The sequence below is a fragment of the Helicoverpa zea genome, chromosome 20 (assembly GCF_022581195.2).
Source record: "Helicoverpa zea isolate HzStark_Cry1AcR chromosome 20, ilHelZeax1.1, whole genome shotgun sequence".
Lineage (NCBI taxonomy): Eukaryota > Metazoa > Arthropoda > Insecta > Lepidoptera > Noctuidae > Helicoverpa > Helicoverpa zea.
In genome coordinates this window covers 408,586-431,949 of record NC_061471.1, presented here as the reverse complement: position 1 = coordinate 431,949, position 23,364 = coordinate 408,586, and the positions used below count along the sequence as shown (strand labels likewise).

The 23,364-nt window shown below is 40.8% G+C and overlaps 4 protein-coding genes across 12 annotated transcripts in view; 1 reads left to right on the top strand and 3 right to left on the bottom strand.

Moving 5' to 3' along the window:
• Positions 1-1,300, bottom strand: part of LOC124640108 (RNA-binding protein Pasilla) — a 57,817-nt gene extending 56,517 nt beyond the window's left edge. For 3 of the 8 annotated variants that reach the window (XM_047177753.1, XM_047177755.1, XM_047177754.1), the window contains exons 1-2: positions 917-1,300; positions 414-476 (exon numbers count right to left, since the gene is read on the bottom strand). In XM_047177753.1, coding sequence (XP_047033709.1) covers positions 414-476; positions 917-1,034 — 181 coding nt within the window. In that variant the 5' untranslated portion in view covers positions 1,035-1,300. The remainder of the gene's footprint in view (positions 1-413; positions 477-916) is intronic. The other 5 variants (XM_047177757.1, XM_047177758.1, XM_047177756.1 and 2 more) reach the window with 3 other exon arrangements.
• A 2,771-nt stretch (positions 1,301-4,071) lies between these two features.
• LOC124640222 (protein YIF1B-B) lies at positions 4,072-9,734 on the bottom strand. The gene is made up of 7 exons (XM_047177901.1): positions 9,575-9,734; positions 9,028-9,228; positions 8,555-8,637; positions 7,447-7,614; positions 6,948-7,071; positions 6,235-6,497; positions 4,072-5,934 (listed from the first exon to the last, which is right to left on the bottom strand). The coding sequence occupies exons 1-7, from the start codon at positions 9,597-9,599 to the stop codon at positions 5,671-5,673; spliced, it is 1,128 nt and encodes a 375-aa protein (XP_047033857.1). The 5' UTR covers positions 9,600-9,734; the 3' UTR covers positions 4,072-5,670.
• Positions 9,735-10,198: 464 nt separating this feature from the next.
• On the top strand, positions 10,199-13,073 carry LOC124640070 (transmembrane protein 179). The gene is made up of 5 exons (XM_047177675.1): positions 10,199-10,434; positions 11,005-11,148; positions 11,885-12,046; positions 12,257-12,341; positions 12,678-13,073. Exons 1-5 carry the CDS (start codon positions 10,325-10,327, stop codon positions 12,864-12,866), a joined length of 690 nt encoding a protein of 229 aa, XP_047033631.1. The 5' UTR covers positions 10,199-10,324; the 3' UTR covers positions 12,867-13,073.
• A 998-nt stretch (positions 13,074-14,071) lies between these two features.
• On the bottom strand, positions 14,072-22,993 carry LOC124640069 (zinc finger protein 84-like). Of its 2 annotated transcripts, none has more exons than XM_047177672.1 (5): positions 22,802-22,993; positions 21,993-22,120; positions 21,517-21,651; positions 20,084-20,142; positions 14,072-17,052 (listed from the first exon to the last, which is right to left on the bottom strand). In XM_047177672.1, exons 1-5 carry the CDS (start codon positions 22,917-22,919, stop codon positions 15,927-15,929), a joined length of 1,566 nt encoding a protein of 521 aa, XP_047033628.1. In that variant the 5' UTR covers positions 22,920-22,993; the 3' UTR covers positions 14,072-15,926. The 2 variants fall into 2 exon arrangements, with proteins under 2 accessions (XP_047033628.1, XP_047033630.1); XM_047177674.1 differs by lacking the exon at positions 14,072-17,052 and adding an exon at positions 18,981-20,017.
• Positions 22,994-23,364: the final 371 nt, after the last annotated feature.

Sequence of the window (23,364 nt, the reverse complement as noted above, 5' to 3'; positions counted from 1 at the left end):
TTACACATCTTTTGCATCATTTATAAAAAATATAAAATACTTGATTAGTTGATTAGGCAATGACCTGCATTACTCAACATTTGTATAACTACAGCTGTTAATATGGCCTCTAGGGACTACTTTAACTTTCGAGGTCTAAACAAATTGGTGTGGCCTTTATTGCTATCTATTAAAAATCTAGTGAGAGTAGCTACGGAATAGGTCAACTGGTTGGTAATAAGTATTGGTGACTACGGCTAATAAGAATCTTGTATGAATGGTTAGGATGTACTGGAAGGTGATGAAGTGAGTGTAGCATGGAGGCGGTGGACATCAGCAGAGGTGATGAGCGCGAGAGAGTGCGCGCGTGAGGCATGCGCGCCGCAACAACCACAAAGCCGATGAGGGAACATATGCTTTGACTGTCGACTCACCGAAATGAGACGTTATATTGCCATGGCCGTTGGCCAGAGGCAACGCGGTCACCAAGTCTTGCACTAAAAAACAACGACTGTCTTTTAACATTGCATAAATTCATACTATACACGAGGCGGCCGGCCCGGCCGTCCCCCTGTCTTATCAAACGTGCGGCGAAATTACTCTGATAATTGTGCCTACAATTCTTGCAACTTATCAACGGAATTATACTCGTTATATTACAGCAATAAAGTGGCATTAACTAAACAGTACATTTTATCTAACTATACTTTTTAAGTTTAATAATTCGTCACATCATGACCTCACAATCACAGAAAAATAGGTCAAAATGATAACAACAATGTGTACTGATAAGAATCTAGTTGGAGTCCAGCTGCGTACGGCTGAATCGACCACAAGTTCGCTGTGTCAATGTTATGCCCGCCTTGCCAAGTACGCAATGAAGTAAAGACAACTACATAACTATGTATAGTGTGCAGGTAAATAGTGCGCCACTCACCCGAGCTAAAGTGTGATCTCTTTACGTCTCCATTCTCCGAGTCGCCGTCGAGCGGCCGTTTCCTCGAGTCCGTGATTTCCGGACTGGGGCAAGTATCCATCCCTGTGTCAGCGGCCATGTTGAATTTCAGGGCAAAACTTTAAACTTGTCTAGCATAATTCCCATTACGTAATTGCTTCAAAATATGTACTATTATGCGGCACTATGCATTATTTTAACATAATAATGGTAACACTTAACACTTATACAACTAGAAACGAAGGAAAATTGAAGTTTTGAATGGTGTAGTTAATGAAATAAGAAGAGAAATGACACTATGGTTGTTACGTCTAAACGTTTTGTGAACGTTTGTCGATACTGCGGCTGTTTGTGGCGCACGGCCAACGTGAACATAGCCGCGAATGTTATGCCGTTCTGTTGGCCCCACTGTACTCTGACAGTAACCAGCTGATTGTATTAGTGATGCACATAGCTGTTTATCGATGAAACCACACATTTTATCAACATCGTAATAATTAAATTTTTTAATAATATGAGAACAATGCTGATGGTATTTTTCATTGTTGGATAAAAACAAACAAACATTAAATTACGACAATTTAATTATTCTCGCAATCCAATGAGGACCTTGCATTAAAAGGGATGAAAATTAATGGTTCAATAAGTGTCAGATTAAATAAAGAGAATAAAATGTAATGTAATATTTAAATAAATATAAACTTTATATTCTAAAAAGGAAATAAAATACAATGACAAAAAACGGTAAACATGGAACTGCTTTCCTTTCAAGGTGTTCAAATGCGATGTAGCAATGACGATAATTTTTATCGATTATTTCTTTTGAGAACTTGAACAGCACTACAAAAACATAATGCGCCAAGGTCGTTCAGGGACCAATCAGCATTTGTTGTCAACTTCATTACAGTTGAGGAGCGCCACATTTGAAAATATAAATAAAAAAGTTTCTAATTAGAGGATTTATTTGGATTTAAAAAGAAAACTTATAGACATAGTCGTTTGCATAACAAACTACGTTTATTTTTAAAACCTAATATAATTAGTAAAGTATTTTAATGTAAATTATGGAAATTACCTTATAATTCTTTAGATTAGAATAATAGTTGACGGTAATCATAATATAAAAAATCGCAGATGCATGCATGTAGTTTCATTTTACTTCCATGATATCGGAGTATTTGCATTTTTAAAGAGCCTCCTAACAGATTCAAACGTCGCGCCTTTTATAGACCTAGCAAAATAGCTCAAAACTAGGTCAAGGACCAAGGTAAGTATTTCTGTCTCATTTCTGCATCTAGATCAAGAGAATTTTAGGTCATATAGGAATGGGAGAGTTTAAGTTTGTTGAGATTTGAGATCAATCCAAAATGAAACCTTTTTCGAGAATTCATTCGCCGGCACTGGGAAACTAAGTTAACCTATTTAAATATGTACCGGTATAGACTTCAAATGATGTAATTTCAAGAGAAACAGGGTTTAATTTTTTTTTCAAACGTACCTATTTCAATGTTTATGGGAGAGGGATAAATCAGTATTATTTTTTCACCGCATAGCTCTTCTAGGTAGGGTATAGCGCATTGCGGGCAAACGTAGCGCCATCTCTTACCTAAAATGATGAACTAAAGAAAATTAAGGTGGAGACAAAATAATACAATTAAAATAACGTAAATGCATGTGAATCTAGCTAGCTGAAATGAGCTATATGAAAGTCATATATGTGCCACATAAGTACCTGTGACTTTCAGAAGTAACTGTTTCTAAAGATTCTAGGGTAGATGCATGTATGTATGTTAGTTTTGCCATGTAGAACAAGTTCCAATTTATTCACAGTTAACTTTCATAATAAATGAAAGCAATCAAATTCAAAACATTGTAATTATCAGTTCGTAAAGTGTGATAATGGATGGCAATTAGTATTTAGAGCGAGCGGTCAGTAATGTGATCGACGTTATTTAACAAATGAGCAAACAGTTTGTCAATTAGATAGCAACTAAATTCGATACGATAACGAGTTAACGATAGACCAACCAAATTAAGTACCTAATATACTAACATGATTTTCTGAGTACAATAAGGTAATTTAATTATGAGCTCATTTGTTCTTTAGGTGCTTAAGTACAAATGTATTTTGAAAGTTATTTACACCATAATGAAATGTAGTTTATCTTAGATTATTTAAACCAGATTCATATATTCGGATTTTGTAGAATTAGAAATAGTCAGTTTTTAAATTGATAGAAAGAATAGAAGTAATCGATTATGTACTCAATGCTATTCTATTTAGTAAATAAACATACAAATGAAATAAAAAAATAAAAAACATTTTATTTCTTTACTTCACCTTCCTATTTCTCAAATCCAGCCATTGCAATGACATAATGCTCCATTTTGTTGGTTTTGGGATGTTTTGTCGAGTTCTCCCTATAGGTTCTCCACAGCTGAAGAAATACTTACAGTTTCAGTTCATAATGGTCCGTAAGTACGAGGACGATGTCTTACCATTTGAAGGGCAGGCTGTGTGGCTCACTATCCTGTTACTTTACATACTTACATAGAAAAACTCCAGCAAAAATATGTTTTAGCTAAAAGTAATGCTATTAGGCACGCATTCCGCGTCCATTAGACAAGGTGTGAGCGAGGCAGCTCCGCCCTCACTGGAGTGCCGTGCGTGACAGCTGGGAGTTAATCGCTCACGAACCAGCACGGCTCGCGACTTGCCAAATTATAGCAATCGGAATGAATCAAAACAATTTTATGTGGATTAAGTATTTTTATGGTGATTTCATGTGCAAAGTTTTACGTAGGTAGGATGTAATTTTCTTTTCATGTAACGCACTTGCTGCTTGTGCCCTAATCATCACAATTATGAAGTTTTGGGAGTAGGTAAGAAGTCATGTAGTACGATTCAGTACAAGTTACATCTTTTAAGGGTGTGAGGAATTTAATGCAAACGTAAATTAATGCAGTTTCATAATATTGAATACGACCTCGATGTGCTGCTCTATTAGTTTGGTAATCAATCAATGAATGCCACAATAGCATACACTAGCTACTAAAAAGAATCAGCAGAGACCCAGATTGGGCTCAGTTTTGAAGTTGGGTTTTCAGTCAGTTGAATAGAAAATAAAAGTACAAAATTCAATATAAAACTAGCCTTTAATATTGCATTGAATTAGTACAAAATACACGTCCATTGCGCGCATACAGCTCAGCTGTACCGACAACGAGTAACGTCACCTTGGAGCCATTTTCTAAGGAAATTATTATAAATTAATTAATTAAGTTTCATAATGATAACGCCTTTTAATAATATCTTAAAGGAATAGCCAAGTACCAATCATAGATGTAGTATATATTTTTTAAGAGAACGAAGCCTCCTGCTCACCTAAGAAACAAAAGCTCTAAGATATTTCAAGTATAAAACAGTTGTATGGTATTTTCTTTAATTCTCGCTACGTTAATATGCTATGCAGATGCAATTATTTACAGGAATCTAAATTATTAAAAAACATTCAAGACTTGAGAACGGCTGAACTGAGCTTTGAAGTTAGATTTTTTACGAAAACTACTACTCGCATAAAATAATACAAAAGAAGAGTACATACTTCAATCAGCATTAGAAGAAATATAGAGAACACAGTTCTTCAACTGACCATATTGCACAATTCTATTCTTATATTTAAGTTACATTGGCACTATAATACAAAAATATCTTTATCAGGAAGGAGCAGGAAGCTACCGTATTTTATAGTAAACATCCCGTGGGTCAATCGTGCACTCTATAAGTTATGGTATGACCAGTATTATAGCCTCAGACGTCGGTAATCAATTTTAATCTTACTAATCATCATTATAAAAAGTGAAATTTTATTTATATGCAGGTAATTTTCTGAAAAATGAACCGATTCCTTTCGGAATTTTGTAATTTTTTGTTTGAATTCAAAAATTATAATACACCATAACATTTTTAAGTTCTATCATGTAAGCTATACTGGTCATTCCATAATTTAATCAGGATTTGGTACACAGTCAAGTCGGAAGTTGTAGGTTGATGTTGTAACATTTTCTACCCCTTGCCTTTGCATGCAAGTTGCTAGAGATTCCTAAAAAGTCATATCAGTCCCCAAGTCATGATCAACTTTTCAACTTTTAAAATAATTGCACTTCAAGAGGTAATTAGTTTTTCTTTACAGTTTTATCAAGCATGTATACACATTTATAACTTCATAATATATTGTTATCCGTGTATTGGATAATGATTTCATTTCCAATAAGTGCAGAGGTAGAAAACATTACAAATCTTATTTGATACAAAAGCAGTTTTTAAATCAATATAATATTTGTATTTACATAACTCTCACAATTTGTTTCAGACTAGATACTGATACATGGTGTTACTGGTTCGTTCCCGGGCCGAGTAAATGCGTAACCATGGCAACACAATGTATCAGCACATACGCGGCGAGCTCCCACTGTTCACTAGATTACATTAATTCATCACCATTTAATTAAATGCTAAATTAAACGTATGAGACATGATTTCACGATGAGAAGAACTGGTCGATTTAAAAAATAAAAATAATTTATTTGTGCAAACGTTAACCACCACAAGTCACTGTCCATGCCGATAACTTACAGTCGAATAAAAAAAATGCAAATATCGTTCGAATTACAAAATAGTTATATTTACAGAGAACAGTGAGAGGCGCGAGAGGTGCGGGGCGCGGGGGGCGGCGCTATCGCGCGGCCGCGGGGAGGGGGGCGGGCTGCGCGGCGGACGGCACGAGGTGGTAGGTGAGCCACCACGACAGCAGCGGCTGCGTGACGGCCACGAACAGCAGGAAGTACACGCGCCGCTTGGTGCCGCCCGCCGCCGCGCCGCCCGCCTGCCAGCCGCCGCCGTACGGGCTGCCCGCGCCGTACGGGCTCGCGCCGTACGCGTACGACGACTGCTCAGGCGCCGGCGGACCTGCTAGCAGCTGCAGTCGGAGGGTTTTTACCTAAAAACATGGATAGATTTTAATTAATTATATCACAGATAACTGATGCTCATCTCCGCATGCTCTCTTTGTCGTAACCATCAAAATATAAGATCATAATTAATAATTCTTATACATGACAAATACACAATTTTTTATCTAATAAAATAATGTAAAATTTACCTAATACAAAATTGTATATAACCACTTATTTAGTTCTAAGTTAATTTGCTGTGCCCTAACAGGGTAATGTATACCTAGGATAAGGTTGTATATCTGAAACTGAATACATTTTGCAATTAAATAATAAATGTCACTTACCAAGAAATACGAAAGCGCAAAGCTAGTATAAACCAGACTGCAGTAATAGCCAGTCTTGCCCAGCATGAGCCCGGCCATCAGGCTGGCGATCATGATGATGTACTTGTAGCCCGAGAACGAGAGCAGGTCCAGGGTCTTGAGGTGTGTGCTGGTGTTTGTCACGTACAGAGTTACTAAGTACATGATCATCTCGAAGATTATGTAGGCCAGCGCTGATGATGCCTGCATGCCTATCTGTTCAGGGGAGAATCGGTGTTGCAGACCTGCAATGAAGAACAAGAAAAAAATATGTAAATAAAAGTTGAACCATATGTCTTCCACATAAAGGTACAAATAAAATTATGTGAAATTAACTTGGACCTTATATCTTACAAATAAAGCTACTTATAGCTTGCTGTTATCATAAGCGCTCAACATACATAGTGTGAGATAAAACTGCATGAATTTTCAGAATGAACTTTGACTTTATATCAAACTTCCTTTAGTGATAAATATTTTTACTTCACAACCATTATTGAATGATCTACTTTTTAATGCAAGATATATTCATGTCTTTCATAGCAACTAGTGAACACTAATGTACAGACAACAATCTACCTCAATCTGACATTTTCACTGACACTGAACTTTCTTCAATATATTCTCAACCTTATCACAATAATGGAAGGTATATGTTCGATTGTTAAAATGAAACACATACTGTCTGTACTTACCCAACATGAAGCCAGCAAGCAGCACATATGTGACATAACCCATGGAGGGTATGTAGAGATCCGGCGCGTTGATGTCGTAGCGAGGCTGCACAGGCAAGTCCTGGTCGTATTTCACCATCCACTCCTGGAAATGCATAAGGTTTAGTTAGCCAGTCACACAAACATTGTATAAGTGATGTCTATGACCAGTGCTGGATCTACCGTAGTGGGCACTGTGGATAAGCCCATCACACTTAGTTCTAGTTTTTAGGTACCCTCTAACTAATGTACTACCAATACATACTCCCCTAATAACGCCTTTATGTCACGTTCATAAGGTTATATTCAGGTGCAGATGTATATGTAAGTCCCCTATGTACTCTCTTATGTTTTCTGCCTATATTATTTTCTCTAAACTCAATGTTACTACTTTATTGTTTAGGAAAGGTTTACAATTTTTGTTTTTTATTGGAAATGTAGTCTATAGTTTTATGAGAAATGGAAAACATATCCAGCCCACCTTATGCGTGTAAGGGAACATGATGAGCAGCAACTTGCGCAGCACGTAGCGCGTGTCGACGGCGAAGTAGTAGCGCATGCGCGACACCGGCACGTACTTGCTGATCTCGCGCTGCACCACCTCGCGACCCTGCGCCGCCAGCTGGTTGCCGTACTGTAGTGCCATGTCCTGGACACATAGCAGGATAAAATACACTCTGTTTTTTTATTCAAAAAATGATGTGGTCACTGTGGATGAACTTGTGTCAAGGAAAGTCCGGAAATTACAGACAAAAACCTTTAAGGCGAGGAAGTGGTCAACAATAATTCCATAACCGGCACGCGCATCTAAGGCGCCAAAAGGGGTCGGAGCGTCTGAGCGGGGCGAGGATAACAATACGCGCGCTAGCTTATAACTAAAAGTCGTAAGCGACAAAATGGTTTTGTAATTTTAATATTTAGAAATGATAATTTAATAAAAATTCCTACTACCATTTTAAAGAATATGTATATACTCAACTACTAAAAAAGTTAAGAGGCTTAAATCGGTCCCGTTTGCCCATAATATGTGAATCTCTTTTTAAAAAGAGGTATGTTTGATATATTTTTCTCTGTTATAAAAGTTACCTAATCATGTTTCTACAACTAACAAAATAAGGCTTATATCATGAACTTTCAGGTAACCAAGTTGTATTTTGATCCGTTTTGTATTTACTGAGAAAAATTGACATCCTTGGCGCCAAAAATTCCAATTCGTCCTCTTAATCAACTTTTGTATTTAGGAGTCAGAAGCTTATGTAAATATTTGATCTCAATGGCATTTTTATGAAGGAGGCTAAGCCTCATATTGCAACAAAATTTAAGTACATGTTGTTTCATCAGGAAAAAAAAATTAATTGTTCTGAAAACTATTAAAATGTAACATACAGTACACCTAAAATGTAACATACATAAATAAAGTTTTTCAGCATAGCACATACAAAGTACTTTTATATTTAATTCCAACTCTGAGCACTTTTTGTGGGTTCACAGACTCTTTTCAAGGTTTTCTACAAACACAAAAAATATATTTTTGAAATACATAGTTGCATGAAGGAAGCTTGTTTTAATAGAACATCTATTCTAGTTACCTGTACAATAGGCTGATGCAACATGGACCCAAGTTGTGCGGGAGGTATGGGTGACTGCGGGAACCCACCCATGTAGCCATAATCTGAAACAATGGACATTATTCATATATTTTTACACTTATGAGTATAAAGAGCACTGGAAAAAAGTATTTTTATGTTGGAAATAGATTAAAAGATTAGATTAAATACACTTAATGTGAATTGTGCTGTGTTACAAATGCAGATTTATTCAATTATATTGTCAGTAACATGTCTAGCTCATACTAGACCAAACAGTTTGGAGTCTAATAATAATTATGAAATTAGATTATAATTTTGTCGCTTACTGAAGAAGCCCACAACTGTTTAAACTGATGGAATTAATTAATTTATGAATTGCCCCATATTGCATGCAACTGGAACTTGAAAGAATTCAAGAATATGATGTAAATAGATACATAACAAACATGAATAGAAATATAAACAAAACTCACTAGCAGCCTGCGGAGGTGGACCACCAAAATCCTGTGAGTTATCCAATTGTATTCCTTCATGGTATGGAGGTGGAGGTCCAGCTGGCTGGAACCCAGGGTTATACGCCGGCGTCGGGCTGAAGGCGGGCGTCGGTGACGGTGCGCCCATCGCCGCCACATCGCTTACGCGTTTCGCCTTCCGGATCCCGCCAGTCTGACCCACTGACAAGAACAAAAAATAATACTTTAACTATCTTTGTTAATGAATTCTGAAGGTTTAAGTCTATTAGAACCGTAAATCTGTGAATAGTATGAGCGTAATTAGCTGTAAAAGCAACGGCTGTTTCTATGGTTGCTATACTATTATAGGGGGAAAAAGGTTGTTAGCGTTGATTTATGTCGGCTCAAATTATAAACATTATGTTACTGAGGAGATCAGAGACTAACAATAGATCTATTACCACGATCTTACTGGAATATGATGAGAAGTTCAAGTAGAATTATGAGGTAAAGCTCAAGCAAATCGGAAACAGACAGTAATGCTGTATACATAGAAAAAACACCTTACCGTTTCTGGAAGCGTTGAAATTCATTATGTTAGCTTGCTATCAGTCTAATAGGAGGGCAATGACATAGTAAATTGTTCAATTAACACGATTTATTTCTAATTCCACTGATTGAAACACATCACCAACGTCTGATCTGTCGCAATTTGATTGACGTTTACGTTTCGGTTTCGCTTTCATCGTGATTGTGTGACTTACGTTCCTTTGCAAGTGACTAAGTCAAATGTGACTCCGAATTTATACTAGTATCCTTTCTTCTGTTCTGGTACAGAAAAAATAATTATATATACTCTTTTCTTAAAAATAACTGTCACGTTATCTTATTCACGGACAAAATTAGGTAGTTCTGAAAGTAGAACATGCAGAATTAACTAATATCTGCGTGTAATGAAGTGATGCAAAGGAAAAAGTATCAAATACAATAATCCACATCTCATATTTTATTCTACATGGGACTGCAAAAAGCAGTATTTATTTTTGGTAAGAAATTGAATTGAAAGCTCAATGTAACCGGTTTTCTAATTTCACCTATGCAAAAAGAGCAAAATCAAAACGAAATTTACAAACTGAAAAAAAAAAAACAACACAGCAAAATGTCAATACTGTCAACTTTTGACAACTAATAGTGGAATGTCATTTGTATTGTTGCGAAGGTCTTATTATCAGCTTTGTTTTGTGTTTCCTTCAATAACTAAATACTGAAAGTGATTCCGAAGTATAGTATCTAAATCAGTGAGTGTGTTACTTACACGATGGCCCTGACGAACGTGTTGCTAGTGAGTCAAATAGCAGGCTATGTGGTCGGGCTCATCCTGTCGCTATGCATCATAGTGCCGATGAGCATGCATCTGGATGAATTCAAGTAAGCTCGACATACCGTACATACGTATAACGCATCATAAGATGTTTATCTATTTCTGCGCAGCTTTTTAAGATCGAATCTCCCCTAGATTCTTAAGCAAGAGATTCTAATGTTTGCAAAATAACATTGTAAAGAGATGAAATTTTATGTATTTTCCATAAATCAAAGAATAATAAATAAAGCATATTATCTCATTTAAATGAAGTTAGCTTGCGCCTATTATTGTCAGTGGGAAATTCTGATAATTCAACCGTTTAACTGGACTATAATAAAGAGTATGTTGATGAATAATATGTAATTTATCCTCCCCTTGTGGTTTATTATTTTTCCTCCACTTGTGGTTTATTATTTCTGAAACATGGGTTCATAAAACAATGCACAACACAGTTATCACATGGCAATTATAATAATTAGTGGTTAAAACTATATTTGGCCTCATAAATAATATTTAAATTTGTTTTTAACGTGTAGAAACAATTTTCTTAGACAATAAAATGTTGCTGTATCCTACCACAATCTTTTATGAAAGTTTCACACAGCAGTGTTTATATTATTCTATATGTTTTCCAGTGGGCATTGCTTACTCTTCTCAAGTGGGCACTGGCAAGAGCAAGATGGTCAGTTGGCAGTGGCGTGGGCACCTAGTGCATACTGCAACTATGTCATAGTGGTCGGCGTCATCATGTTCCTCGTCTGCTCTGTGCAGATCTACAGGTAATTGGATTATTGCATATTATGGAATTAATTAACTTAATGTTATATTGGGGCAAGCTACCCACTTTTTATTTTGTTTAGGGGATAACAACAATTGTTTTCAGTTATTCAACAATAGAGTAATAATATACTTCAATGTAAAACATTTTAATATGAGAGAGGGGGCTCTTCTTGTTACATCATCCCTGCCTAGCTATCTTACAACTAAATATATTGGGGTAGGCTTCCCTGCTAACCAGATGCAGCTGAGGACCCATGTTTTACAAGGAGTATGAAATAACACCAGAAAGTTTATCACGAAGCATTCTAAGTAGTAATATTAAAGAGATATGAGAATTAATTACTCATTGAATAAGTACTGTATTGTATAAATGCTGTGCACTCACAGCCCACACCAATTTGTCTGTTATTGACCAGTGTGTAGGTTTATGTTGTAGATAAGACTCTTCAATGATTCACACTTTATCTATTCATACTTGTTATTTTTACATTTATAGCACAGTTTTATTTTAAAAAATGCAGGAAAATAATGAGTTTAATAAGGATAAAAAAAATAAAAGAAAATATAAGGAAATACAAAAATAAAATGCTACACTCAAATGTCATTGCTTTCTATTGGAATGTTTTTTTTTCAATTGGTTCCATACTTCTAGAACTGTCTGAACTGCTCAACATTTTCAAAATCAATAGTTTATGGAAATTGAACCAGGTTCTAACTACATTATGTTATCTGCAGGTTATCAATGTTCATGTACAAAGGCATGGACAGCTCGTTCCTGTCCGCATTCCTGGAAGCAGTTGGCTGCATGCTGATGTGTGGGCTGGTGGTGTCCGCTGCCGTCATGGTCACGCTCGGCTTCATGACCTGGTGCCAGAATATTGTGGAAAGATTTCCTAGGTGGGTTGGATTTACAAATGTGTAATACTAACATGTTTATTCGAATTTTCGGAGACAAAAGTAGTCATTCATCCACCAAAAGTCATCATTTTTGTAGAAGTTGTTGCCTAGGTTACCCATTGCATTCTGCCATAATTTTGTCTGTGTGAGTTGTATAAAGTTAGTTCAAATATCTGTGCGTCTAACAAAATGCTATCATTTTGTTTTTAGTTGTGAGGATGCAGCCGGTCAGAATATAGACAAGGTGGATAACATCACCACCAGGGGCTTTTACATCGAAATTGGCACCGCACAGGTAAAGATCTCACTCGGCGAAATAAAATATAAATGTGTTATAGGAAATAAGAACAAAATATCCAACTAAATTGATTTTACTACATCGTCTGACTAGCATTGTCGGCTTCCAGTCTAACTAGAAGCAGCTGAGTAGCAGTGTTTTACAAGGAGTGACTGCCTATCTGACCTCTTCAAGTCAGTTACCTTTGTAAGACTAAATTGTCAGACTTACTGGCTTCTGACTACCTGTAACCACTGCCAAAGATGTTCAAATGACAGCCGGGTCTTATAGTTTATCATGCTTTCCTAAATACTGTAAATTAATTTTACTACAACACACAATAAAATTCCCCAGTTCGGCACATGGGCAGCGTTCGCCACTATGGTGGGATTAGCAGTGTTCTCGACCATCAAGGTATGTCGCTACCACCAGCTGGAGAACATCCAGGTCTCCATGTACCGGGAGCGCCAACGCCTGGTGAACGAGAGTGGCTCGCCCGCTGCCCACGACGGACGCTCCACGCCGCCGCTTGACGGACACTAGGCGACTCAGAATGTATGATAGATGGCAAAAACGTTGGCAAGTGGAAATACCTATATGTATTACACTGGGCTGGTTGCATCAAAACTATGAGTCCTATTTATTTTCGGCTAAGACACTATAATATGGTATCAGTAATGAAATGTTTTTTAGATTATCCAAATAAAAGTGGACAAATCAACAAGCAATGATTTTTCCGAAATAGCAAAATTGATATTTCACTATTTATTTAGATATTCAAAACAATTGAGCAAGTAACCTAATATTTTTGGTGCAACTGGCTGTGATTAAATTAACGGGCTATTTATATGCGCACCAGGGGCCCGATTCTCCTAAGTTAATAATGTCAAAATCGAATAGAAATCGAATCGCAATAGCAGTTTTAACCATATCGGGCATTCTGCTACTAATAAAAGACCAATCGTATTCGATTGACATTTGATTGGTGTGCGATTGGTCTGCTATTTTGGTAATTTTGGTCTATACGGTAGTTTGCTGTACAATCATTTTGCAATCGTAAATCATTTGCAGACAAAATGATTCATTATTGAATGACAGAAAAGGATAAAAACGTTTATTTCAAAGAAAAAATAGCGGAATGCCACATACGCTTCAATCGTAATCGAGTCGGGATCGGATCTCAGTCGAATCGAGTCGAACGTCAATCGAATGTTGCTTAAGTAAAATTAGGAGAATCGGGCCCCAGATATTCGAATCTTATTGACTAAAATGTTCGTAAGCTATCTTATAACTGTATAGTCTTTTGTAATGTGCGAAGCCAGGAACACGTCCAGAGGCTGATGGGGAGTATAGGAACTGATTGTTATGTATATTAGGTATTAGGCAATATATACCGTAAGTGAGTACGACTAAAAGTTAAATTGTTATGTGGAATACAGACAGGGCTAGACGAAGTATCGTTTTGGATTTTGCTATTCTCAGTTCACATTCCAGAATCTAGGATATTCTTATTATATCACAGAAAACAAGGAAATAATCATCTTGTTTACATTTACAGGAAATTATCTAGTTTCCTGCTAGCATTATTTGCTTAGCACTATTTGTTAATAATTTATTCTAACCAGTTAAATTAACTAAATCTTTGTTGTGTAGTTGAATATCCTTATGAAAGTGAACTTTGACTAATCAGAACTTGTTATATAAATCCTTGTTTCAGTGTTTTTCATGTAACAATAAGACAAATGAAATTTTTGTATATTATTAAATATATTTGTGAAAGCCACTGGTTTATACAAAAAGTTAGTAGCCTAGCATAAGCATCATGGGTTCCTGTCGTATACAAACTATACTCAACTTTTATATTTTTCCATTAAAAGAGAAATCAATGTTGTGTAAAGAAAATTAATATTTTTTTTGCAAATTATGCATCTGGCCAGTGATGGTACATCCCATACAGCTTAAGTTTTCACATAAATTATTTATATTTCCTACATCAAATATATACTAGCTTCCACCTGCGTGGTGTGTTGATAAAAAGTACCTAGCATATGTGTTAATCCAGGTTATCACCAAACACACTAAATCGGTCCAGCAGTTTTTGCGTGAAAGAATAACATACATCCATACATTCTCACGAACTTTGACATTTATAATATTAGTAGGAATAGCATGTTCGACGCTAAGAATATCCTGAACCGTGTTCACTACCATACATACACGCGGGCCCATAGCGGTGACTATTCTATTTTATTTATTTTAGCCCATAATGTCCCACTGCTGGGCAAAGGCCCCCCTTCTTGCTTCCACACTTTTCGATCTTTCGACCGAGCCCACCAGTCTCGACAATAGGCGTCCAGGTCGTCACGCTATCTCTTCCGGGGCCTACCCCGCCTGCGGTGTCCATCCTGAGGTGTCCACTGAGCGACGATAGTGGCCCATCTTTCTGGATGCATTCGGCTGACGTGTCCGGCCCAGTCCCATTTTAATATTGCCGACTTTCGGCCCATAGCGGTGACTATATGGACGAATATTACATGATGTTTATGCTAGGATGCGTTTAATATAGAAATATCATATTAATGTGATAGTAACATAGTTTCCGGTTGTAATGTACAAAATAATTATTATTTTAGAAGTACTAATGATTTTTTTATTAACTACTTTAAATCACAATATATCTCTATTTTCAATGTTTTGTTCAGAGGGCTTAAAAATATTCTAAATGTATATGATAAATCGGCTATCCAAATTGATCCAGTAGTCCCTGAGATTAACACGTTCAAACAAACTTTTCAGCTTTAGATACTGAAATTAATGATTGTTTAAGTATTAATCATGTTCTCTGAAAAATTATTCATTACAGAACATTTCTCATTTGTATAATATCTGTTAACAAATACACGTTTATTTATTATGTTTTTATAAGTAGTTATTTAATATTTGTTTCAATAATGTAAGTAATTGCTATTATAAGCGTTACTATAAGAGAAATTCTTTTATTTTATTTATATTTACTAGTGTTTCCCCAGCATCCTTGATCCTATAGTAACTTCTTGCCATACCGAATAAAATGTAGTTTTTGTTACTTGAGGATAGTCTTCTAGGATAGCTTTCTAACAATGAAAGAATTTTCTGAGTTTTTAGGGTACAAATACATATTTTTTTCTAATTACATTTTGTAATATCATTCACAATTTGGGCCCAATAGTGAACTCTAGAGGGTTGACAGTAGTACATAATTCTTATAGCTACGATTTTAGTAAATGTTATCGTACTGTACTGTTTATAGGTGTACAGTTGAATTGTTTAAGCATGATTTAAATCAAACAGACATTTTTTGTAAATTCTAAAAATGTATATAAATATCAATGAAAAATATTATGCATGTACATATAATCCAGCTATACCATAGAAATCTATCCCTTTGGATTGCTGCAAGTTACCAAGATATACATAATGCAAAAAAAAAGGATTGATACATAATTTCAAGTCCTTATATTTTACAACTTTCTAAACTTAATGTAGGTAATTACAAAAAAAACAATAAACATCCGAATTGAGAATTTCCTTTTTGGGAATTCGGTTGAAAATACTAGTCAGTCTTTAGTGGGATTCATTGACAAGATTGACGGAGTGCTGCTTCGCCATGTGCACCTTCAAGTATCGCGGCTGCGCGAAGGTCTGCGCGCACTTGGTGCAGCGCAGCTGCGCGGCGGCGTGCGTGCGCGCGTGGCGCAGCAGGTCGGCGCGCACGGCGAAGGCGCGGCCGCACGCGCCGCACGCGTGCCGCGCCGCGCCGTGCCGCGCCGCGTGCCGGGCAAGCGAGGCCCGCCAGCGGAACGCCGCGCCGCACTGCGCGCACGACCACGCCTTCTTGCCGCCGTGCGTCTGCCCGTGGATGTACAGGCTCGCTTTAGATTTAAACCGCTTCTGACATTGCTGACACTCGTACTCGTACTGCTCCGAGTGCACGGCCATGTGCTGCGTGAGACAGGACCTGGTGCCGAAGCGCTTGCCGCACACCTGGCAGCCGTGCTCGCGGCTGCCCTTGTGGAAGTACTTCATGTGGTAGAAGTAGCTGGAGGACGCCGTGTACACCTTGCCGCAGATGGGGCACTTGCGAGACTTCTTGTTGTGGCTCTTCTTGCTGTCTTCAGTCTTTACTGTGGCGCAGCTTATATCGACGTCTGTATCACTGTTGTCATCTGTCTGTGAGGTAGAATTCACGGTACTCATGTCGGATAACACGCCAGTACTCATAATACACCCGTTGAGGACACTGGTTCCAATGCTGGAAGTTGTGTCGCGTATATTGCTAATTTCAATATTGTTTTGCAAAGGTTTTTTGTGTTCATCATCGTCTTCAAAGGGCTGACTGTCTTGCGAGTCCTCTATAGCATCAAACACTGATTCGGGGAGCGGTCCGAAGCCATACTCCGTGTCGCTGTGATCTGAGAAGTCATTCTCGTGCGTGATGGTGATGTCGGAGAGGCGCATGTCGTGCAGGGCGGCGGGTATGGTCTGCGCGAGGCCGGGCTGGTCGTGCTTGTGGTCGTAGCGCACGGCGTGCAGCGCCATGTGCGGCATGAAGTGCTTGCGCGGCACGCAGCGCCCGCACTCGGCGCAGTGGAACAGCAGCGCCGCGTGCGCCGCCACCGCGTGCCGCTCGTACTGCGCCGCCGCCACCCAGCGCCCGCAGTACGCGCACTCGCGCCGCCGCGCCTCCGCCCTGCAACACAACACGCGTGTTCTATACTGCATGTATGATACTACCACGTGTTCATGGCATACTAAACTACCTTTTCACATAGAAAATATTGGTTGAAATCCTGTTCATCGTTTTGTATTGTGTTCCAACATGCACATAAATTGAATAAAAAATGTTTTTTTCTTTTGCCATCTTAAATTTCAAGCAGGTAAAAAAACAGTAGTAATGTATTCTTCATTTTAATATAACATCTGGTTTATTCTTGAAAAACTATGTGTTTCATTAAATGTGTTCAATTTGTTGTTGCAATGTCTGCTCGCTTTCCGCATTGTTGTGTTGAGTTGGTTCAGTATTGTTCGTATCCTCCTTGTGTTGCGTCCGTGCGTGTCGGTTGAGCTGCGCGCGCAGACGGAAGGCGCGGCCGCAGCGGCACACGTGCGGCGCCTCGCCCGTGTGCACGCTGACGTGCGCGCGCAGCTCGTCGCGCCGCTTGAAGCGCGCGCCGCACTGCGGGCACGCGTGCCGCGGCGCCGCGTGCGCGCGCGCGTGCATGCGCAGCGCCGCCGCCGACGTGCTGCGCGCGCCGCACGCGGCGCAGGCGTGGTCGCGCGCGGCGCCGTGCGAGCGCTCGTGCTCGCGCAGGTGCGCGCGGCGCGTGAAGGCGGCGCCGCACGCGCTGCAGGCGTGCGGGCGCAGGCGCGCGTGCGCGGCGCGGGCGTGGCGCGCGCGGTTGGCGGCGTCGCTGAAGGTGAGGCCGCAGGCGGCGCAGGGGTGGCGGCGGCCCGCATGCCCGCGCACGTGGCGCGCCCAGCCCCGCAGCGCCACGCTGGCGCCGCAGCGCCCGCAGTGCGCGCGCCGCTTGCCGTCCGCGTCCGTCTCTATGAGCGCCGGCTTCTCTAATATCTCTTTGTCGGCGGTGGTATCGTGTACCGTGGCATCGTTATCGACGGCGTGTTCGGGTCGCGGGCCAGCTCTGTAAAGGCAAAGGTGCGGTGAGGCGCGGGACGGGCTAGTAGGGCGGCGGCGGGGGCGGGTCGGGGTGGGCGCGGCGCGCGTGGTGGCGCAGGGCGCGGCGCTGGCGGAAGGCGCGGCCGCACGGGCAGGCGTGGGGGCGGGCGCCGGAGTGCGCGGCGGCGTGGGCGGCGAGCTCGTGGCGCGTGCGGAAGGCGCGGCCGCAGGCGCAGGCGTGGGGCCGCTCGCCGGTGTGGCGCAGGCGGTGGCGCGCGAGGCCGGAGCGCAGGCGGAACTTGGCGCCGCACTCGGCGCACACGAAGGGGAACAGCTCGCTGTGCGTCTTGAGGTGCACGTGCAGGGAGCCGCTCTGCGTGAAGCGCTTGCCGCAGTGCGGGCACACGAAGGGCTTCTCGCCCGTGTGGATGCGCAGGTGCTGCTTGAGGTTCTGGGAGTTGGCGAAGGTCTTGGCGCATAGCGAGCAGGCGTAGCGGCGCAGGCGCTCGTGGGTCTCGGTGAGGTGGCGCTGCAGGCCGTTGGGCGCGCGGAACTGCTTGCCGCAGACGTGGCACACGCAGGGCCGCTCGCCCGTGTGGATGCGACGGTGGAACACGTAGGTGTGCGCCGAGCTGAGCTGCTTGCCGCACGTGGCGCACGTGTAGTACGTCTTGTCGCCGACGCGCGTCTGCACGCCGCTCAGCTCGCGCCGCGTGGCCTCGTCCAGCCGGTCGCGCCGCATGTTGCATGCCGACAGGTCGTCGAACCTGTCCACCTCGGTGTCTACCGCTTCTGACGAGCTAGACGAGCTGGACTCCGAATACTTCTCATCGTGATGATCATTTACAAAATGATTTCTAAAATTCTCTAGCGCCCTGTAGAAATGATCATAGAGATGCTTGGGCTTGCTGGCCAGGCTGGCGAGCGGCGCGTCATCGGACAGGTCGGAGTGCCTGCGAGGGCGGAGGGGCTCCTGGCGCGAGTCGCAGGAGCTCCTGCAACAAACAATGCCCGTTACTTCATGTGCGTCGTGATGTGGTAGTCCAGGTGACTCTTCTTCCGGAACGCCTTGAAGCAGATCTCGCACTTATATCTCCTGATGCCCAGGTGCATCTCCATGTGTCGGGCGAGCGTGTTCTTGGCGCGGAAGGCCTTGCCGCAGCGCGTGCAGGCGTAGGGCGCGCTGCCGGAGTGCAGGCGCGCGTGCACGTCGCGCTGCGCGCGGCTCGGGAAGGCGTCGCCGCACGTCGCGCACACGTGCGGCAGGCGGCCCTCGTGCGCCACGCGCACGTGCTGCGCCAGCGCGCCGCGCCGGGAGTAGGAGCGCGGGCAGCTCGGGCACGCATGCCGGGTGTTGGGCGCGGAGTGCGAGCGCAGGTGCGCGAACATGTTGTACTTGTTGGAGAAGGTCTTGTTGCACTCGGGGCACACGGCCGGGATGTACTTCTGGTTGTTGGGGCTTTCTATTTTCTTCTGCTTGGTGTTGTGGTCGCCGTGCACGGTCTGGTAGTGCTGCTTGAGCTGGTCGGCGTCGGCGGCGCTGTAGCCGCAGCTGCAGCAGGGCGGCGCGGCGGGCAGGTCGGCGCGCACGTGCGCGTCCTGCAGGTGCTGCGCGAGCGCGCGCGGCCGCGTGTAGCTGTGTCCGCAGCAGTCCGCGCCGGCCGCCAGGCACACGGGCACGTGTCGGTTGAGGTGGTGCACCAGCCGCGTCGCCGACGACAGCACGCTGCCGCAAAACGGACAGATCAGCTGCGCGAGCTGCACCGCCGACTTGTCCTGAGTGTCCGAGTGCGTCTCCCTGTCCGAGTCGTCCGCCAGCACTTGCTCGAACGTCACGTAATTAGTGATGAACGCGTGGACATTGTCCGCATGTACGTCGATGCTGTGCTCGTGCCTCACGTGCCGGGCGAGGCTGCGCGCGGTGCTCAGCGCCGGCTTCTCCGAGCACTTCTGACAGACAAACTCCACGTCCGGCTCACCTTGCTCCACATCGATACCAAACTCAATGAGCGCATTGTTCACGTTTTTGTAAAACAACCTGAAATACGAACATGTTTGGCGAATTGAGCAATAGCTTTAGTAATAACAATGATTATATACTCACTTGCTTAGTGCGTCGTCTTCTGTACTGGGGGTGTCGTTTATAATCTGAACTGTCGATTTCTGAAACAAAATTAACTGGATTATTGTAATGATTATAAAGACTTTTAATAAATTATCCCACATAGTCACAGTGGCATAAAGACTGTTTCCCCCCCCCCCCCCATATACTGTAGTGTGTGTAAGCCGTAGTAAGTATATCATTATATAGATAGTGCATGTACGTTTTAGCTAAGTAAGGCATTTTTCCATTGAGTGTAAGAAAGGACACAATAAAGTAAATAGTTAACGCGAACATATTTATGTCTTTGATTGCACTTGACACTTCAATACTTCCTTATTTATTCCTTTTTAACCCCCGACGCAAAAACGACGGGGTGTTAAAAGTTTGACGAAGAACCTGATGCTGGAAATAGGATGTGGCGGATGAAACCCTGGAATACCGGAATGAAACGGATAAACCGATTTATATGTATTTTTGCTGAAAGTCTAAAATGACCAAAGGTTAATCTTTATTGTTTCTCAATCTGTGCAATTCTCCCAGAGCCAGTTTGTCATGAGGATTGTTAAACAGCTTCCTTTGGCCGAGATCGCATATAGCGACCACATCTTAATATAAAAGAAATTAAATGAAAGAAGGAAAAATTAAGGAGCTCCTTCAAAAAGCATGAAATAAAATTAAATTATAAATTTAAAAAACCCCCAGCCCAAAAAAAGCACGCAATTATTATGACAAAAGGTTAAAAACGCTAAACCCTATAAAAAGCAAAAAATAACTTTTAACACTACGTAAGTACCAACTAAAGCATGACAGACTAAACTAAATTTTGACGTGTCGGGGGACCGCTTTTTACCTTTAAAAATACTACATTAATCAAATGATACCTACTTAATTACAACAGTCGTATAAAAAACACGTATCTAAACAAAATTATATAAAAAGTTATAAGAAGTATATATAATGTAGTAGTACATAATTACTTCTAACGTTAAGCTAATAAATTAGAGCGGTCCCCCAACACGTCAAAATTTAGTTTAGTCTGACATGCTTTAGTTGGTACTTACGTAGTGTTAAAAGTTATTTTTTGCTTTTTATAGGGTTTATATGTATATATACTCCCTCAAGAACCTGATTTTCGTAAATATAATTACACTAGCTGGTGCCCGCGACTTCGTCTGCGCAGGTTTAGTATTTCGAACAATATGTTTACAAATTGTAGCCTATGTGTTATTCTGATGTATAAGCTATATTATTGTAAAGTTTCATTAAAATCCATTCAGTAGTTTTTGCGTGAAAGAGTAACAAACATCCATACATCCATACATACAAACTTTCGCGTTTATAATATTAGTAGGATGTGAATTTTCAGCCATATAGCATTGGTGTGCCCACAATTTTGAAGGCCTGGATCCATTTGGGTTTTCTAGCTAGATTACCTGTTGTATGGCGTCGAGACGCGCCCGCAGCGCCGCGTCGGCCTGCACGCAGCACTGCACCAGCTCGTGCCATGCCAGCAGCGTGCTCGCGCACTGGTAGCACACCACCACCGGCAGGGCGTCCGTCGAGCATACCTGATGCAATCACCATTACCAAACAGTTTCATACAAAGACATTCAAAAAGAGATTAAAATTATTGTTGTTAACATGTTTCCACACAAGAAAAAGAATACATGGTAGGCATAAATAGGTTGTCGCAACAGCCAATCGTTCAGCAATATGGCAATACTTATACATACATATTATAAAAGTGAAAGTATATCGTTTTGTATATTGGTTACTCAATTAATAAAAGAATCAATGTGCAGCACACATAATTTGTCACTTGACACATAGGATGCTTATATACAAGTACTTTTCTGGTAGATGTTTAATCACAAGCCACATTGTTTTTGTTTTTGTTTGCAATATTCACCTTTATTGGTAAGTGCTTATGAATTTTATCAGCTAGGTTGTTTTGCAGCCCCTCCCCGGAGAATATGGGTATGACAAACTCTGTGATAGTGGCGCATATCCGACATACGTGCGAAAAGTCCTCCACATCTGGAAATTATAAACCAACGTTAGCATCATCTGTAGTGAGATACGCAGGCAGAGTTATTAAAAAAATATGTATGTTCCTATTATTGGCAAGTCTCACATAGTTACGAAAATATAACATAACAGGGCAGTGGTGGGAGGAGGAGGTTATTAAATATCATCATGATTGTTACTAACAACCCAGAGCGTTGACCAATACAATCAAGGGACTCATTCAGAAGGCAGAACTCCTTGAGACAGCATGTATTGTGAAGTTTCTGTCTCTGGGGCCCTGACCACCGGTACATTGAACCCTGTGCCCAATATCAGTGGCCACCTACTTTAGTATTTAAAAATTTAACAAATATGTTGAAAAATATATAAATGACTGCAACAAGACTGGCAGTTGTGACTAACAGCATTCTAATGAAACCTTAATTAAGTTACGGCCATTATTTCTTTTCAGGTTTTTGAATAATTTGCATCATGATTGCAGTTAGTACTTAATTAATATTTTTATGGATTTTATGATATTACAAGAGATAATTTTACGGAAATAAAACAATGTGGGTAGAATTCATTGGTTTTTTTTTTTATTAGAGGCATTTTGACGGTCATGACCAGTAAGTAAATAAATTAAAAAGCAATTAATAATTAGACATCAAAATTCCAAATTCAAAATAATACAATAGCAGTGGTACTCACTCTCAAGGTTCACCTGTGAGGTGTCCGACACTTCCACTCCCATCAGTTTCGGTGGAGAACTTGAGGGTTGAGTCGGGGCAGCATTTACAATAAATACCTGCTCCGGTTGTTTATTCATTTTCAATGATTTATTCACAATTTAGAAATAGCAGCAACAAACGCTGCGATGTGTACTCATAACTGTCAAACTGTCAGTCAAAGTGCTCATTCATTGTCTGTCTCTCTGTGAATTGATTTTGTCCATGGTTTCCCAAAAAACTAAAATTTTGTATTAAATGCACAGTCTTGGTTAATTTTATATAATAAAATACTGTTGCACTTAGTTATATGTATTCCCCTTCAAATATTTATTATGGAAAAGTAATCTTACAGTTGGAAACAAATATATTGCTAAAACTACTTAAGCGCCGGCAAATGGCGGTACTTTCAAAATTGCTCATGAATCGCTCAAGAAGTCGCATAATAACATCTGATAAAATAAATATTCACTTTTAGTTTTTGTTCATATTTGTTATCTAATAAATAATCTTTATAGGTTGTAATGGAAAGAAATATGTGGAGTA

What these genes read in the sequence shown, in the direction of transcription:
- LOC124640222 (XM_047177901.1), bottom strand. Translation starts at nt 9,599, where the DNA reads ATGAATTTCAACGCTTCCAGAAACG. An exon ending in TCCACCTCCGCAGGCTGCTA is followed by an intron (nt 8,638 to 9,027) that starts GTGAGTTTTGTT and finishes CCATTGTTTCAG; the next exon opens with ATTATGGCTACATGGGTGGG. An exon ending in TGTTCCCTTACACGCATAAG is followed by an intron (nt 7,072 to 7,446) that starts GTGGGCTGGATA and finishes ATGCATTTCCAG; the next exon opens with GAGTGGATGGTGAAATACGA.
- LOC124640070 (XM_047177675.1), top strand. Translation starts at nt 10,325, where the DNA reads ATGGCCCTGACGAACGTGTTGCTAGTGAGTCAAATAGCAGGCTATGTG. An exon ending in ATGCATCTGGATGAATTCAA is followed by an intron (nt 10,435 to 11,004) that starts GTAAGCTCGACA and finishes TATGTTTTCCAG; the next exon opens with TGGGCATTGCTTACTCTTCT. An exon ending in ATTGTGGAAAGATTTCCTAG is followed by an intron (nt 12,047 to 12,256) that starts GTGGGTTGGATT and finishes TTTTGTTTTTAG; the next exon opens with TTGTGAGGATGCAGCCGGTC.
- LOC124640069 (XM_047177672.1), bottom strand. Translation starts at nt 22,919, where the DNA reads ATGAATAAACAACCGGAGCAGGTATTTATTGTAAATGCTGCCCCGACT. An exon ending in CTCACAGGTGAACCTTGAGA is followed by an intron (nt 22,121 to 22,801) that starts GTGAGTACCACT and finishes TATAATTTCCAG; the next exon opens with ATGTGGAGGACTTTTCGCAC. An exon ending in GTCTCGACGCCATACAACAG is followed by an intron (nt 20,143 to 21,516) that starts GTAATCTAGCTA and finishes ATTTTGTTTCAG; the next exon opens with AAATCGACAGTTCAGATTAT.